General features: G+C 38.3%; 2 protein-coding genes across 3 annotated transcripts in view; one reads left to right on the top strand and one right to left on the bottom strand.

Annotated features, from left to right (window-relative positions):
* Positions 1-1,416: 1,416 nt before the first annotated feature.
* On the bottom strand, positions 1,417-6,605 carry LOC101166836 (desmin). Its single transcript, XM_023950547.1, has 10 exons — positions 5,940-6,605; positions 4,586-4,646; positions 4,395-4,490; positions 3,502-3,663; positions 3,295-3,420; positions 2,999-3,109; positions 2,720-2,829; positions 2,584-2,636; positions 2,002-2,093; positions 1,417-1,501 (listed from the first exon to the last, which is right to left on the bottom strand). The coding sequence occupies exons 1-10, from the start codon at positions 6,515-6,517 to the stop codon at positions 1,460-1,462; spliced, it is 1,431 nt and encodes a 476-aa protein (XP_023806315.1). The 5' UTR covers positions 6,518-6,605; the 3' UTR covers positions 1,417-1,459.
* Positions 6,606-12,660: 6,055 nt separating this feature from the next.
* Positions 12,661-15,126, top strand: part of LOC101166592 (receptor-type tyrosine-protein phosphatase-like N) — an 18,857-nt gene continuing 16,391 nt past the window's right edge. For both annotated transcript variants that reach the window (XM_011489661.3, XM_011489660.3), the window contains exon 1: positions 12,661-13,067. In XM_011489661.3, the coding sequence (XP_011487963.1) occupies positions 12,992-13,067 (76 nt within the window). In that variant the 5' untranslated portion in view covers positions 12,661-12,991. The remainder of the gene's footprint in view (positions 13,068-15,126) is intronic.

Genomic DNA, 15,126 nt, shown 5'->3' with positions numbered 1-15,126 from the left:
TTGTCAGATTTTATCCTGATTGCCTGTAGATTTGTACAAAATCATGACAGTCAATTAACAGTAACAAAAATAAATCATGCACTTAAAAGTATATTTTTGATCAAATGTTGATTTCCTTTAAGGACTAATGCCAGTAAAATGTTCATTCTAAGAATTTTCTCTCGTCAAGGCTTTACAAAAAGCAAAAACTAAGAGCTGCATTTTGGAAAACATCAGAAACAGAACAGAGGAGTGTGGTGCCTCTCTCTTTGACCCACTGCCTAATGACGGCAAAGCTTTTCCCAGCGACAGAATCCAGTAGAGCAACTGCGACGATGAGGACGGAAAGTTCTGAGCAACATCGTTCCACTAATTACCAGAATAGCACTCTCACTGTGTCCTCATCCACCCCTTCCTGCTACTCCCTGTAATTATTCGTTCTCTCCAAATCTTCAAATCTCTCTTTTGTGTCGTTTTCAGCCTGAATAACCTTTTTCATTACATTTATTCACAACGTTTGTCTTATTTTCTGCCTGTGCCCCCTCCATTTACCCCGCTCTGGGCTCATTTATTGTCAGTTCCATCCGTTCTTTGCCTGCACACCATCACCCTCTCTTCTTTTTCATCTCTGTTGACATTTTCACTCCGGTGGCTTCCGAAACAAACGACACGGACTATAAGTTTTGTTCGTCTTCTAATCAACTTTCTCCCAGAAACAAAGCCAGAGACAGCTCATTAACCAGGCACTATTCACTCTCCTCTGCACTACAATCAACCTGGGAGCTGATTATTTCCTAATCTTTGCATTGAAGTGAATCAAATAATGAGAGAGGAATTTTAGGTGATTTAAGATACTTTAAGGCTACAAAACATGAATAAAGTCTTCCACATGTCATTTTGATAGTAAAGATTGTTTTATTAGAGTATTTAAGTCACAGGGAAACAGGATTCCATGGTAACACACAGTATTGAACACCCTGCAGATGCTTCACAGCTCCAACTTCAAACATAACTGAGTTCTCTCCTTAATTTCTTTCACTTTTAGATGTATTTTTTTAATCTCCACCTTCTCACATTCTGTAAATAAGCAACTTGAAAAAAACCATCTTACCCAAATACGTCTCGATTGTACAAAGACATCTGTATTGAGAGTATTCCTTTACCATGGTGTTTCAAGCTTATTGATCTGTTTTAAACCTTTAAATTTTCCCCGACTGTTGTTAACAATGCAGCGGTGTATTTTTGTCTAAGAATATATCTGAGGAAAAGATATAACAAGGTCAGATGAAACTTGGAAATTGATCCAGTTTAAACAAATATTTCCTGGAATGCCCTTTAGAACCAGATAAAAGGCATCGTGCCTTGCAGTGGTTTTTTTCGGGTACATGACATCAGATTTCTTAAATTAAACCTCTTCCATCCTTTGTGGAAACCCTCTTTTTTGTTCACTTGATTTGAACACTTCTCTTTTCTTGCTTCTTTACATGATGTCTTGCTGATGTTGTGTGGATTCACTGACAACCTGGAGAGAAAAGACAAAGCAAGATGTTGTGGAGGAACTTTAGAATAAAAGAAACATCCTGTGTGAACATTTGTGAGCAAATGATCATAAGTCAGGTCTCATAAGGGTGGTGGTGGGGTTTCTGTCAAGGGAATGAGCAGAATTTAAAGAAAATTAATTCTGAATGTCAGTGTTTCCCTCCGATACAGAACTGCAAAGTACAGCAACCCTTAACCTGCTATCTAAGGTACCAGCTGTACAAGACGAAAAAATGTGCATTCACTCAAATATAAGCGCTCCACATTCCTTCACAGTTAATTTGTCTTTTCTTTCAGGTATTTAGGTATTTTTCACTTTATATTTTATATTCATTTTAGCATGGTTTTTGTAAAATTATAAAAGGCTGGTGGGAGGCTGAAACCACCTAGAAAATAAGAATACTGATACAAGAAGGTTCCTTATAGGTGTTCTGCACTTTGATCTGTTTTTGTGGAGATAAGCTGGAGTTTGTGAGCTCAAACCTCTCCGTCTCGGGTCTCGATGGTCTTGATGAGAACAGTCTTTTTGGAGTGAACCTCTGATGCACGCTGATGTTGGGATTCAGGGCTGGTCTCTGTAAGAACACATTGATTTAACAAAAATTATGACTGTAGGTGACAAATATTTATTATATTCTTACAGAGGTCTCTGAAATAAAACAGTGGGGAGAAGCAGTTCCCACTACGGTTACAATCGGAAACCAAGTCTTTCAAGCTGCTCATGTTTTTGGTTTAATAGGTAAATAAACTCCATGAAACTTCTTCAAAATGCCAAGTACTTGACAAGAATGCAATTAAGGGCTTTTTTAGATTTATGATGTTGGATTTGAACCTTTTAGGATCTGAAATATGAGTTAAGATTACCATTGTGATCACCAAGTTGGCCTGAAAAGTGTTATCACACATTAACACATCTCCACATAGTGGTCAGAATATGTTACTACACATGAATGAACAGATTCTTATAATGTGAATTTAATCCCTGATTATGTAATAATGGCAAGCATGACACCGATTGTAAAGATATTTTTTATGCAGAGAAAGAGAGCCTTTATTTCCCCTTACCTCTGAATCCTATGGAGGAATAGGCAGACTGGAGAGGCACAGATGTAGTTATCCTGCAGGAAAAAGAGGCACAAAACCAAAAAAAAGTTGAACTCAATGACTTTAGGTCATTTCAAAGTAAACAGCACATGCAGACCTGCTCTCTTCTCCTTCCAGCAGTTTGCGGTATGTGGCGATTTCAATATCGAGGGCCATCTTCACATTCAGGAGGTCCTGGTACTCCCTCAGGTGGCGAGCCATGTCATCCTTTAAACCAACACATTTCAAATGTTAATATTGCTTATACTAACTAAAGTACCTTTTTTTTTCTCTACAATTAGGACTAAAACCAGATTGAGAAGAGCCTTTCTGTAAAAACTTTGTGTGAAGTGAATGATACATGCATGAAGATAAATGACTCCATAAAACTTATTACCTTCATCTTAGCAATGTCTTCCTCCAGCCTTGCAATAGTTTCTTGGTAACCAGAAGCCTCACGGCCCACACGGTCCTCCATTTCTCTCATCTGGCGCAGCAAAGACTCATTCTGAGAGGAAAAGAATGATAGAAGTGGTTTAAAAAGAAAAAAATATACATATATACATATATATATATATATACATAGTAATATACATATATGTATTTATATAGTAAATTAACCCAGTGGAAGCAAATTAATTATTGCAAGTAAGAAAAGTATGATTAAAATGAACCCAAATAGTAGACACTTACAGTGCCTTTGAGGGAGTCGACCTCGCAGGTGTAGGACTGAATCTGGTGTCTGTACTCCATGGACTCCTGCTTGGCCTGGCGCAGGGCATCAGTGTTCTTGTTCACAGCTTGGTTCAAATCAGAAACCTGTAGAAACACCAGATGAAGTGTTGACATATCTCTAAGGCTAATTACATGGGTTTTGTTTCAATTTAGTTCCAGTTGTACCTTGGACTTGTACCACTCTTCAGCCTCTGCAATGTTTTTCGCAGCTATGGCTTCGTACTGGACGCGGATGTCCCTCAGAGCAGCTGTCAGGTCAGGCTTGGACATGTCCATCTGGACCTGCACCTGGGTGTCCTGCATCTGGTTCTGGAGCTCTCGGATCTCCTGCAATGCGTCAATGAAAAAGTTTTGTTGGTGACAAAAAATGTTTAGAAGAACCACAGACTTTTGGTGAATTTCAAAATAATTTCCCAGCACATTGGGTTCTCACTGCAGCGAAATATCTGTAAAACAGCTAGCCAACTAACCAAAATAAAGCAGAAAAAGAAAAAAAACTATAAATTTAATTGCAAAACACTAACTTTTCATTTGGGCTGTTTTTTGGCTTTTTTTTTTTTTTTGCTCCCCAGCTGTCATGTGATCAAATTGAAAGTTTAAAATAACTTTGCATCTGTCCACTGACGTGCACTTTTCCTGAGTCATGCAACAGCTGACCTGCTCTTTTCAACCAATCAGCAGCTCAGCATTACTGAGAGGTCAAAGTTGATACAAAGACGGTAAAAGATCAGACAGGACCTCAGCTGTTCTCACATGTGTTTGAGCTGGCACTTCGCTCAAATTTGTAAACTTTTTTGAATGAATGAGCACAAGTGTTCTCTACTTTGGTTTTCTCTATTTAAAAAAAATATATATATATTTTATATATTTAATATTTTTCTCTCTCAATGTTTAAGAATATGTACAAAGAGCGGAGTGGGTGTGTTCAAATGTGAAACATTGAACCAATGAAGTGCTGTAAACTGAAACCACTGCAATGAATGGAATCACAAAGGGGTCATTTCCAGCAGCGCATGCCGTCTGACAGACATGCAAAGGGGAACACTAGACCAACGGACCTCCTCGTGGATCTTCTTAAGGAAGGCGATCTCTTCCTGCAGGCTTTCAATGCGCCTTTCCAGGTCCAGCCTGGCCAGAGTGGCACTGTCGACATCCTGAATACACATAAAACACAAGCAGACAATTAAAACTATGCAAATCCAAAATTAAATATGTCCAGATGGTGAAAAAGACAAATTAAGAGACATACGGCTCTAAAAGCAGTCAGGTTGTTCTCAGCCTCTTCCTTCTGGTGGATCTCTTCTTGCAGTCTGTCAACATAAATGAAGCATGTAAAGAAAACAGCAAAAACTTAGAAAAACTTTAAAAGAATTGAATTTTATTTGGGTTCAAATGCATCATTTGATTCTGCTCCTTAAGCTTTCACCAGGTACATTTAAAGCCGAATAGCCACATACAGTATTCTATTTAATCCCATTGTGTTGAGACGTTCAGACCTCTTAACTTAGTCTTTTGGCCCTGAAGCTACAATGCAGCTGCTGCCACAATGTCAGAGTCGGAGGGGTGACAGTAAAAAAAGATCAGGAGCTTGTCCTTGGCTGGTGTTGTTTCCAGATTTAGATTTTACTGCAGATTTTCATCTAGTGGAAAATATTTTTAGCAGGCTACGGTTAAAATGTTCGTGTGTATGAATACTTGAACTGTGATATTTGGAGAAAGAAAAAGGGTCCAGGGGTGCCTGAAGCGTAATCTTTGTTACCAGGCAGGAGGTTTCTGTCTATTCTGATCTGAGCGGGTGCAGCAAGTTCTTTGCACCTCTCACTTTCTGCTTCAGGCGGCACCTTGAAACGCCACTAAACAGCAGCAAGAAATCAGAATGCGCGAACTGTGCTTTGCTGAAAGCCAAAAGGCATGCTCATTTGAGTCTTGTCACTTGCAGTTTACAGCACGCTTCTTTCTGCTGCTGTGATATTGTTCCAAATTCACAGTTGACCTAGAAACTACAAATAGACTAAGATGCACCCACATTTCACACACAGTCTCACAAAACACTGTGTTTATACTCATGGGGGGAAATCTTGAGATTTCTGATCACTGTGAAATTTAAGATTTTGGAAAGTTTTATACAAACAGACTGTAAGAAAGCATCTGTTCAATTCCATCTGTCTTACTTTCTCCCTGAGTGTCTAAAACCTTTTCTGACTCTCCAACTTTTTGCAGTGAATTTTGCACTTTTTTATCTCCAGTTTTCTCTCTTTTATTAAGAAAAATATATAAAAAATATCTTAGAAAGAAGCTACAGAGGCTGAAGTACATCGATTCTTAAAATTGTCCTTGGCTGGTTTGTGGTTCCTGTTTTTTTTCTAAGAAATGTGGACATTTTCCTTCTCCTTTTTGCAAAATTCACTTTATCCTAAATTCTAAAATAAATGCAACTTTAGTTATTCAATTGTGACTATTTCCTTTTCATCTAAAGATAAAATAAAAATGCAATTAAGATCAAATAAGTTGTTTCATATTCTTATTTTTTGCTGTAAAAGTAAGTGCATCCTGGGAAATAGTTTTCTCCATATTAGTTTGCCCTCCTATTTACTAAAGCTCACCTTAGCTTCAGTTTCTGCAGATCATCAGCCAGGTTGTCTCTTTCCACCTCCACTCTGGCGCGTTGGCTGGAGAGGACCTCAATCTGTCTCCTCAGCTCCCTCATCTCCTCCTCATACATCTCAGCCACGCGCCCCGGCCCCTCACGCACCCTCAGCTTCTCGATCTCCACCGATAGCGCCGCATTCTGCTGCTCCAGAAAGCGCACCTTCTCGATGTAACTGGCGAAGCGGTCGTTGAGGTGCTGGAGCTCGGCCTTCTCGTTTGTCCTTGTGTTGAGGAAGTCTTGGTTCATGGCATCTGCCAAGTTGAAGTCAAGCTTCTCTCCAGCATAGGTGCGCATGGAAGTAGAGGAGCTCAAGCCAGCTCCACCAACACCAGATGCTCTGAAGCTAGAGTAGGAAGGAACACCGCGACTCTTGACCTCATAGGCGCTGGATAACTTGTGGCTGGAGGAAGACCTGCTGCCTCCTCCGAGAGAGGAGAAGAGGGATGTCATTGGTGAAGCACCAACTCCAGAGCCAAAGGTGCGCCGGTATGAGGAGGCAGTCTGGGCTGAGGAGGAGTATGACTGGCTCATGGTTGGCTGGTTGTTTGCAGGCTGGGTGGCTTGTAGATCAGAAGTGCTGAGACTCAACTGTCCTACTGCGATGAAACTACATGAAGAACTTGGGGGGGCAACTATTTGTAGACCTACCACACCCACTCCTGCTTTTAGCTCCTCCTCTGTGTCGCCACGCACCCGTTCTCCTCTTACCCACCCCTGCAGGGTTTCCCGTTTGTTCCCTTCATTGATATCTCAGATACTCACGTTTTTTTATTTCTCTATGTTTCTGTTCCTTCATTAAATCATCAGTCTTTACTGTAACAACAACTTGATGTAATTTCAGTTTTTTGCCACAAACAACACAACATGTTTTACCATCAGATTTTAGGAGGAGAAATTCTCCTATAATATCTATAAATTCTCATCTCTCTGATCCGCACTTATCACTCCAGACATGTCTCTCCTGTAGGCCTGCGGAGCCCTTCAGCTGTTGAAGGGCTCCGGTTTCAGCTGCTGGTAAAGAATGCCATCTCCATGTCTGTATGTCATGTCTTTGACTGTGTGTGGGGGGATGGATGTCACAGCCCAACAGTGACTAACAAAGTGAATGAGTCAGTAATTGCATTTGTGATCCAAATGGTATAGCAGAAATTATTTTTAAGACTTGCGTCAGCGTTGTATTTAGAACAACAAATTACTGGATCCTTGCACTCATGAGCAAAACAAAACTCATCCATGGCTTTTCATATTCTTCTGAAAATATTTTCTTTCTTTAATTATTTATTTTATAGAATAAATATGTGGAAAACATAATGTGATGTCATGCAATTTAAATAAAAAGGTTAAAAAGTCATTCAGTTTTAAATCTGAAAAGATTAAATCCTTTATGGAGAAAAACTGTGATTTGCATCAAACAACATGAACATGAAAATATTGTGTGAAAATTAGCCTTAGTATTTTGTGTTGCCATGTTAACAAAAATGCATTAAGATTTTTTTAAATATGTGGTCTTTGTGTGTTTGATCAGTTCACGTTTGAATAAAACTATATAACAAAAAAGTTATTGATTAAGATGCATTTTTCTATTTTTAGGGTAAAATGTGTATCTAAAAACATACTAATAAAATAAATTATGAGGAGTTTGTCTTACCAAATAAATTATTTTACATTTATAGGTATGATCTAAGGGCTGCACAGCGGTGCAGTGGATAGTGCACTTGCCCTGGTTTTAATACCAGCTATGATCTTTCTGTGTGGAGTTTACATATTCTCCCCATGCTTGTGTGGGTTCTTTTTTTCAGGCACTCTGGCTTCCTCCCACAGTCCAAAAACATGTTTCATAGGTAATTGGTTACTCTTAGTGTCCCTAGGTGTGATTGTGTGCCCAGCAACAACCTGGAAACCTGTCCAGGGTGTCCCCCACCTTTACCCAACAGTAGCTGGGACACGCTCCAGCAAACTCATAATCCCAAAAGGGGAAACAGCAGATTAGTAAAATGGATTGTTTGTATAATCTAAAAATGTCTTCATCTGGATTGAGGTAATCTGTAAACAGTTATCTAAATCTTCCTTTTTTAAGAGCTTTTATTTATTTTACATGGAATGAGAAAGACTTGGACCATTAAGCATAAAAAATAAACATATTATGTGCTTTCTTATTAAATTTGGAGACAGATGTATTTGAGACAGTATATGGCTGTGTGTTGTTCAGGACCAGAACATAAGACCTGCTTCTTTACTTATTGGGGGAAACCTCTCAAGCAAATACGAAACAATAGTTATAACTTTGACTCAAATACAAAGAGGAAACTATTTAAAAAAAAAGAATTGGTCATTTTTTGTGAATTTTGATGTGTTAGCAATTCATTAAAATGATTAATAAGAGCATTTCTGCTGAATCCTGTTTCAGTCTGAAAAGATGACAAGATATTTGTTGAACAACTTCCATTCTGGAATGTGATTTGTCACTTCTGATACACTCTGAATGAATGTAAAGGTCAAGAAGCTTCTACCTATAGTCACATTTCTATCCTTGGTTACATGAGAAGAAGCACAGTTTGACTGATCGAGCTGCTGCCAGGAAGGTCAAACTTTCTAATTTGTCATCAGGACTCTGGTTAGGACTCTTTCACTCGACGCATTCGTGATTAAACACAAGGTCTGAGCATCTGTCTTGTCAAGAGGTTAGTTTTGTATGAATCAATAAACGTAGAGAATAAAACGAAAGACAAAATCCATCCAGCAGCTTATGGCCATCATTATACAGTATTTGCGTTTAAGCGTGTAAACAAAATGTGTGTATAGGTAAATGTGTTGTAGTGACTGACTGGGGTCGTGCACATTTTTGTGCTTTACGCAGCGCTGGGCATGTCAGCTGCTGGTGGTGTCAGCTCTATTTTTAGCTTTCCCGTCTGTGGTCAGCTGTCTGGCCTCGTTCCGAAAGAATGCTGGACTGAAGATAGAAGCCGACAACTTCGAGAAAAAAAGAAAAGGGTGCAAGCTAATGCACAGATGCTTTGAAGAATGATTGTTCTATTTAGAAAAAGTCGGAAAATACATTTTCCTTCTAATTAAGTTATTTTCTGGAAGTCATTCTTGAACACATTATTAAAATATTTTTATAACACACAAAAACAGTCATTTGGTATTTTACATACAATGTATAATATGTTCATGTTAGAAAAGACAGTCATCGTGCTATCGTGAATCACCACAAGTCTTAAGACTAGAAAACTAGAAACAGTTATGGGACATTTATCTCTCAGAGACTAAAATAATGTGACACACACAAGATATACTCTTGTGTGTGTCAATCATTAATGTCAAATCAGTGTAATCAGCTGATATGAGAGGAGAGACATCCTGTTGGTTTTAAGTTGAAGGGGTTTTCATTGGCTTCCTGGTGTGACTGTCAGGGTTGCCTAACAACCACTCTGTAACCCAATAAATCTTGAACCAGAAGCCTAGAATAGGAAACCCCCAAATTAGCTTCTAAATCCTTGGTCAACAGGGAAAAGAGTTTCATAAATGCCACAAGATTCAAAATACCATCCAGACATAGCAGACAGATGCTAAACTCAAGACCAATCCCCTGATACAGAACGTATGCAAAGTCAAAATATCTATCGATAAATGTATAAATAATTATATTATTATATTATGCACTTGTGTTACAGGAAAATGGAAAAAAAGTAAATGAGAATCACAAAAAAAAAGTTGCTTTCATATCTTCCTGTAGTTTATTCAGAACACTCCAAGGTCACGAGGAAGTTCTTCCTTTGTGCAAAGTTGAATGCATGATCAAGCAGAGAAGTCTGTTGCACCCCATCACAGCAACCGCAAACACGCTAGAATGCTAAAATTATAAACGTCAACACACAACAACAAAAACGAGACGTCCCAAATGCACTTTCAGAGGCAACATTCCTCCCCCCACCCACTCCCACCTTCAAAGTCTGTTTGAGACAGTCTGTGATTGCACGTGGAGACAGGGGTAAAGGTGGCAGCTGGGGGCAAAAGAACTTGACAAATGCAAAACTGTTTGACAATATTTAAATGTTGGGTATGTTAAATTAAAATCTTTAACGATGATGAATTAGGATTATACAAAAATGTTGTTGTGGTTATTTCTCCCAAAAGGGAAAAAAAAGTGTTTCAAAAAGACTTAAAGAAGGTCTGTAGCTGTAGAAGGCCTTGGCACTTTCATCATTCACACTTTCAGAATTCCTGTTGCCAAGCAACCAACCAAACTTGCATACACACACATGCCAAAGAGTTGACCAGCTGCACCAGTGATCTTAGCTCTAAATTAGGAGTGCAAAATTTCCCCCTATATATTTACGTGTGCCTTCACATTTTTTTTAATGAGATCAAATGTGGTTTGGAGAAACTGGAACAATAAGATGTAGGTCTTTCAGAAACACCTCTGTTACTTTGTTCGGGATTTATTTTTGGTCCAAATTGGAGATATCTTATCAATCTCCAGAAGTACCACAATGTGCCTGAAATAGAGAGCAGCCGACTTTAAACCAACCACGTGACGTTTCATGAGTCATGCCGTCTGGTGGATTAAAGGAGTGTTTCATCAGACTTCTGTCATTCAGGAGGTCCATGACACTGGACAATTCAAAAACTCTGAGTCAAATGAAGGAAATAAAAACTGACTTGAAACTTTGACTTGGAAGAGTCATCACACAGAAATAAAAGTGCGATTCATGCAATAGAATTTGTAAACAAGAATCTCTTAAGGAACTGCTGCAGAAATATCAGATACAGTACGTTTTCAATTACAGTTTGTTTCAGTACGTTAATGATTAGAATACAGTCTACTCTAGAGGATACAAACTTATAATGGTAATACCAACAACAATTGGGAGTTTAGTGACTAATTTTAACAAGGATTCGATTCATTTTATAATCTGTTGTTCCTCATACAGTTCATAGTCAATTTTGATTTATTTTAAACAATTCAATTTGACATGATTCACTGACCTAAAAACAATCCAGGAAATCTTTAGCCAATAATTCAACCAGTGTGACTCAGCAATAAATACCAGGATACTGAACGAGCATGTAATGTTTTCCAGATTCCTTCTATTTAATCAAGTGTAAATTAAATATGCCCACTAAAATTACTCAGATGATAGTTTATACGTGTATAAATATTTGTTAACAGATACAGCTTTGCTCATTCTATTTCAATACTGTCCATTAAGTCTTTGAATTGCATACAATGATAATTGTCATCAGTGGGATATAAGAGTAAAAATGAAAGTAGTCGGTTGTGACAAATTAGATGTATCTACTTGTCACCCGTCTGTCATAGCTCATCACTTTTAGACACTTTATGCATGTAAAGCACAATCCCCAAATGTTTAAGACTGGCTTGAGTTGTTTTATGTTTCTCACCTTCTCTTCCTGATGACCAAAGAACAAAATGGTGGCCAAGGCCTTTACTTCCTGTTTAGTACTTGGGCACAGGAAGTGGGAATAATTTGAATTTCTTTGAGTACTTTTTGTTGTAATGATTTGAGTTTTATTTGCAGGACTTTAACTGTATGATTTACGAGACATTTTTATATTTTGTTGTCAATTTTCTTTATTGTTTGTTTTTAAGTGGCTTCCTTCCTGGGCGTGGCCAGACAATTAACTGGAGCCCATAAAAGGAAAGGAGCTCAGTGTGAGGGGATGAGCCATTATGGGCTGTGCAGCCAAGGTGTGAGATCAGTGAATTAAAAACCTGTTCCTGAACTGAAAAGTCATCTGCCTCCTGTGTAAACCATGCCACTCTAGTCACATCACATTTTGACAGTGGTGTTTAAAAAAAACGGTTGGATTTTTTTTTTATACCCGTCGTCATAAATTGGTCGCACCCCCCCCCCCCCCCCACCACCACCACCACCACCACCACCAATCATTTAGCTGGAATACCTGGAGCTACATCTGATCACAAAAAGGAGGCAGCAGGAGAGCAATGGGCAGCAGAATTGATTTGGTTTATCAAAAACACAGTATCTACTGCTTAAAAAAACTAAAATGTGCAGTATAGTATTTTTTAATCATTACTGATGTTTTTTTTCCCCGAGTAGTCCAATAAAAATGTGCCCTTTTTTAATTTGCTGTATTGTGCAAACTTGCAAACTGCAAACTGTAATAAACGCCTTTTGACGTATCTATTGTGAAAATGTGTATCTCGAATTTCACAAAAAAAGACGTGATGCTAAACTAAACACTAGTCAGCTGAACCACAGTCTTTCGTCAGTCCTCTCACTCGACACAAGGGGGCGCAAGAGCCCACCTTGATCAACTGCAGTGTTGCTCCAAATGTTTGAGAATCTGAAGATTTTATTTTAGGTTTCACTGTAGTGGTTTTACAAAGTAAAACAGAAGCTTATCAGAATGCTAATTAAAAAAAAAAAGGTTTTCATGGTTTTGAACTAAATTTATGAGCCACAGTTACTTTTGCAGAATTATAAAGTCCGTAGAGAATTGTTTTCACTTAAATTAGAAATTACTTTAACAAGTTTACATGAAAATTTTTTGACTATTATTAGAATTCAACGTGCCCCCCCCCCTTTTTTTTCTCCTTCTGTTTATAGATTGTACACACATGACGTCCATTGATCCGATAGGTGGGTTACCTCCGTGGTTCTCCACCTTCCGTGAGCGTGCGCCGGTGGTGACGTGGTGCAGGTCGTTTCCCTCGCGCGCAGCTCCTCGCTCTCCCGCAGACTGTGCATTGCGTGCGCAGTAACTATACCTTCAATCGATCCGCGCCGTTTTCCACAGTCTGACCCCCCTCCTACCCTCCATCCCCACGCCTGGTCGCTGGGAGGATTTTCCTCCCACTCCAACTACTTTCTTCATATTTCTTTTTCTCTCCTTTTTTCAATGGGTTCTGGTGATTTATTGGGAGATTTCGACTCTGCAGCTTTTTTGTTCATCATGATAGAAATTTAAAGATTGCATCCTTCTGTCTCCATCCCCGCGGGAAAACCTGGGAGGATCATGCAATATCTGAAGCCATGGCGAGCTCTGCTCCTTCTGGCCGTGCTGTACCAGCCAGCAACCTCAGATAAATACGGTGAGATGCCAGCATCCTTACATTTAAGAGAGTGCAAGGTTAGGTACAGAAGATTTTAAAATACTCTGGACACTGCAGACGTATTCATTTTGCTGTAAAAAGGGTGTTGATGTCCTTGAAGGTCTAACTTTTTTTGCGTAATTCCCACATTGATTTAGATGTTTCTTGGTAAACATCATGACATGAAGAGCAGCAACCAGAGGGAAATGATGGAGGATAAATTCAATATAGGGAGTGGGCTATCTTCGTCACTACTCTGGTGGAATATCAACATTACAGAAACCTCTCACCAAGCATTAACGTTTTGTTCTCTTTTCCCTATTTTTACTCTTAACTCTGGAAATTATTTTTTTAATTTAAACTGTCCAAGAGTGTGAAAGACAAAGTAGAAATAAAAAAATAATAATAAACAGTACTGAGAGTTTTGTTCGATTGATTTTGATGCTCAGAAATAGGAGTAAGCAAAAGTAAAATAATTGACATGTTGTTTATGAACAAAAAGACTGTCTTTATTGATTTGTTTGTTTCAATCTCCGCTGAAATCAACTCAAACATCAGATGGAGTTGCTTCCATGTTGATAGCAACCATGAAGATTTTAGTAGAAAACCGTTTTTTACTGATTAAATTCTACTTTTAAACTTATATTTAATGCTTTCCCTAATTTGTTTTCAATATTATTTTGATAAATACCTTAGTGTATACTGTACATTCAACAAATAATTCAGATTTAGGAAATCAAAATTAAAAACTGTTGCTCTTTCTCACTTGTTTATTGGGGAAAAACTGTTTTGCATATCGTCAGCCTAATAGCATATCCGCCTAACTCATTTTTTTCAGGTTTTTGGAAAAGAAGAAAAAACACCTTTTTGTCACCAAAGGAGAGAAGAGTTAGGCCAATATCTCAATTTGGCAAAAAAATGAGTTAGGCAGAAATGCTATTAGGCTGACGATATAAATAAAAAGTTCTTACAATTTGGTGAAAAAAAGGTGTTTTTTCTTCTTTTCCAAAAACCTGAAAAAATGAGTTAGGCAAATATGCTATTAGGCTGACGATATATGACTGTTTATGAAATAAAACAGATTTACAGATGCGATTTGTTCCCTTTACAATAATACATAATAAGAAGCAGACAATTGCAATCACAGATTAGAAGAAAGCTGCTTCCAATTTCAGCACCATGGAGAGATATTGGGCATTATTGTTCATTCATTCAGAACTTCTGTCTAAAAAGCCATCTCTGAATGCAGATTGAAAATTTTCTTAAAATACGTGTTTTTATGAAAATAAACACTAATGAGAAACTGCTGTGCTGCTTTGCCTGCACTGAATATGATATCAAATATTCTTAATAGAAAAATGTCTTGCACTTGTCAGCTTGGCTGTCTGGCACAGCTTCCCTCCGAAATCATGACTGCTCTTGATATGATTCCTGTATGAATATCTATTCGAGTCTTCCTCAGACAAGCTCTGACTCCTAGGTATTGATCGTGCGTTTCTAGAATCTGGCTTTTGGTTTTCGACTTGTTTTGCTTGTTGACACATTAGCATCAGATGTTGTGTCTGATAACAATCAATCAGTGCTAGATCTCTGTCAAATCGATTCAAACCCCTTAGAAAGACTGGGTGGACTTGCATATCAATCTGTCTGCAAGTGCCTGTGTGATGTCGCTCTGCCGTTTTGCTTATTTTTAGTGCATTAACAAAAGTTTGCTTCTTTTTAGGCCACATTTCTGAAGGTTTTATTGTCACGTTGACATAAATTGTGCTTTGAATACATTGCCATTTTAGTCCATTTGCATGTTTCTCATTTTGTGGATGTCACTAATAAAAACAAGGAAGCTTAAAAGGACACGTTGAGCTCCATGTGGCTTCTGACTGAAGATATGAGTCACGGTTGCGTCTTTTCATTGAGGCAGAGAAAATAGTGCACAGGCTTGTTTGTTCTTTCTGTAATTTTGCTTTGGCCTGCCAATAGAAAAAATACATCCTCACTTGGTTGCTTTTGTTTACTTGTTTTGGCTTCAATATTGTGAAGGACATCTGGAAAAAAAGAGATC

This window comes from Oryzias latipes, chromosome 21, assembly GCF_002234675.1.
Source record: "Oryzias latipes chromosome 21, ASM223467v1".
NCBI classification, from domain to species: Eukaryota; Metazoa; Chordata; class Actinopteri; order Beloniformes; family Adrianichthyidae; genus Oryzias; species Oryzias latipes.
Note: the sequence above shows the minus strand (reverse complement) of the source record. Positions and strands in the feature narration are given on the sequence as shown.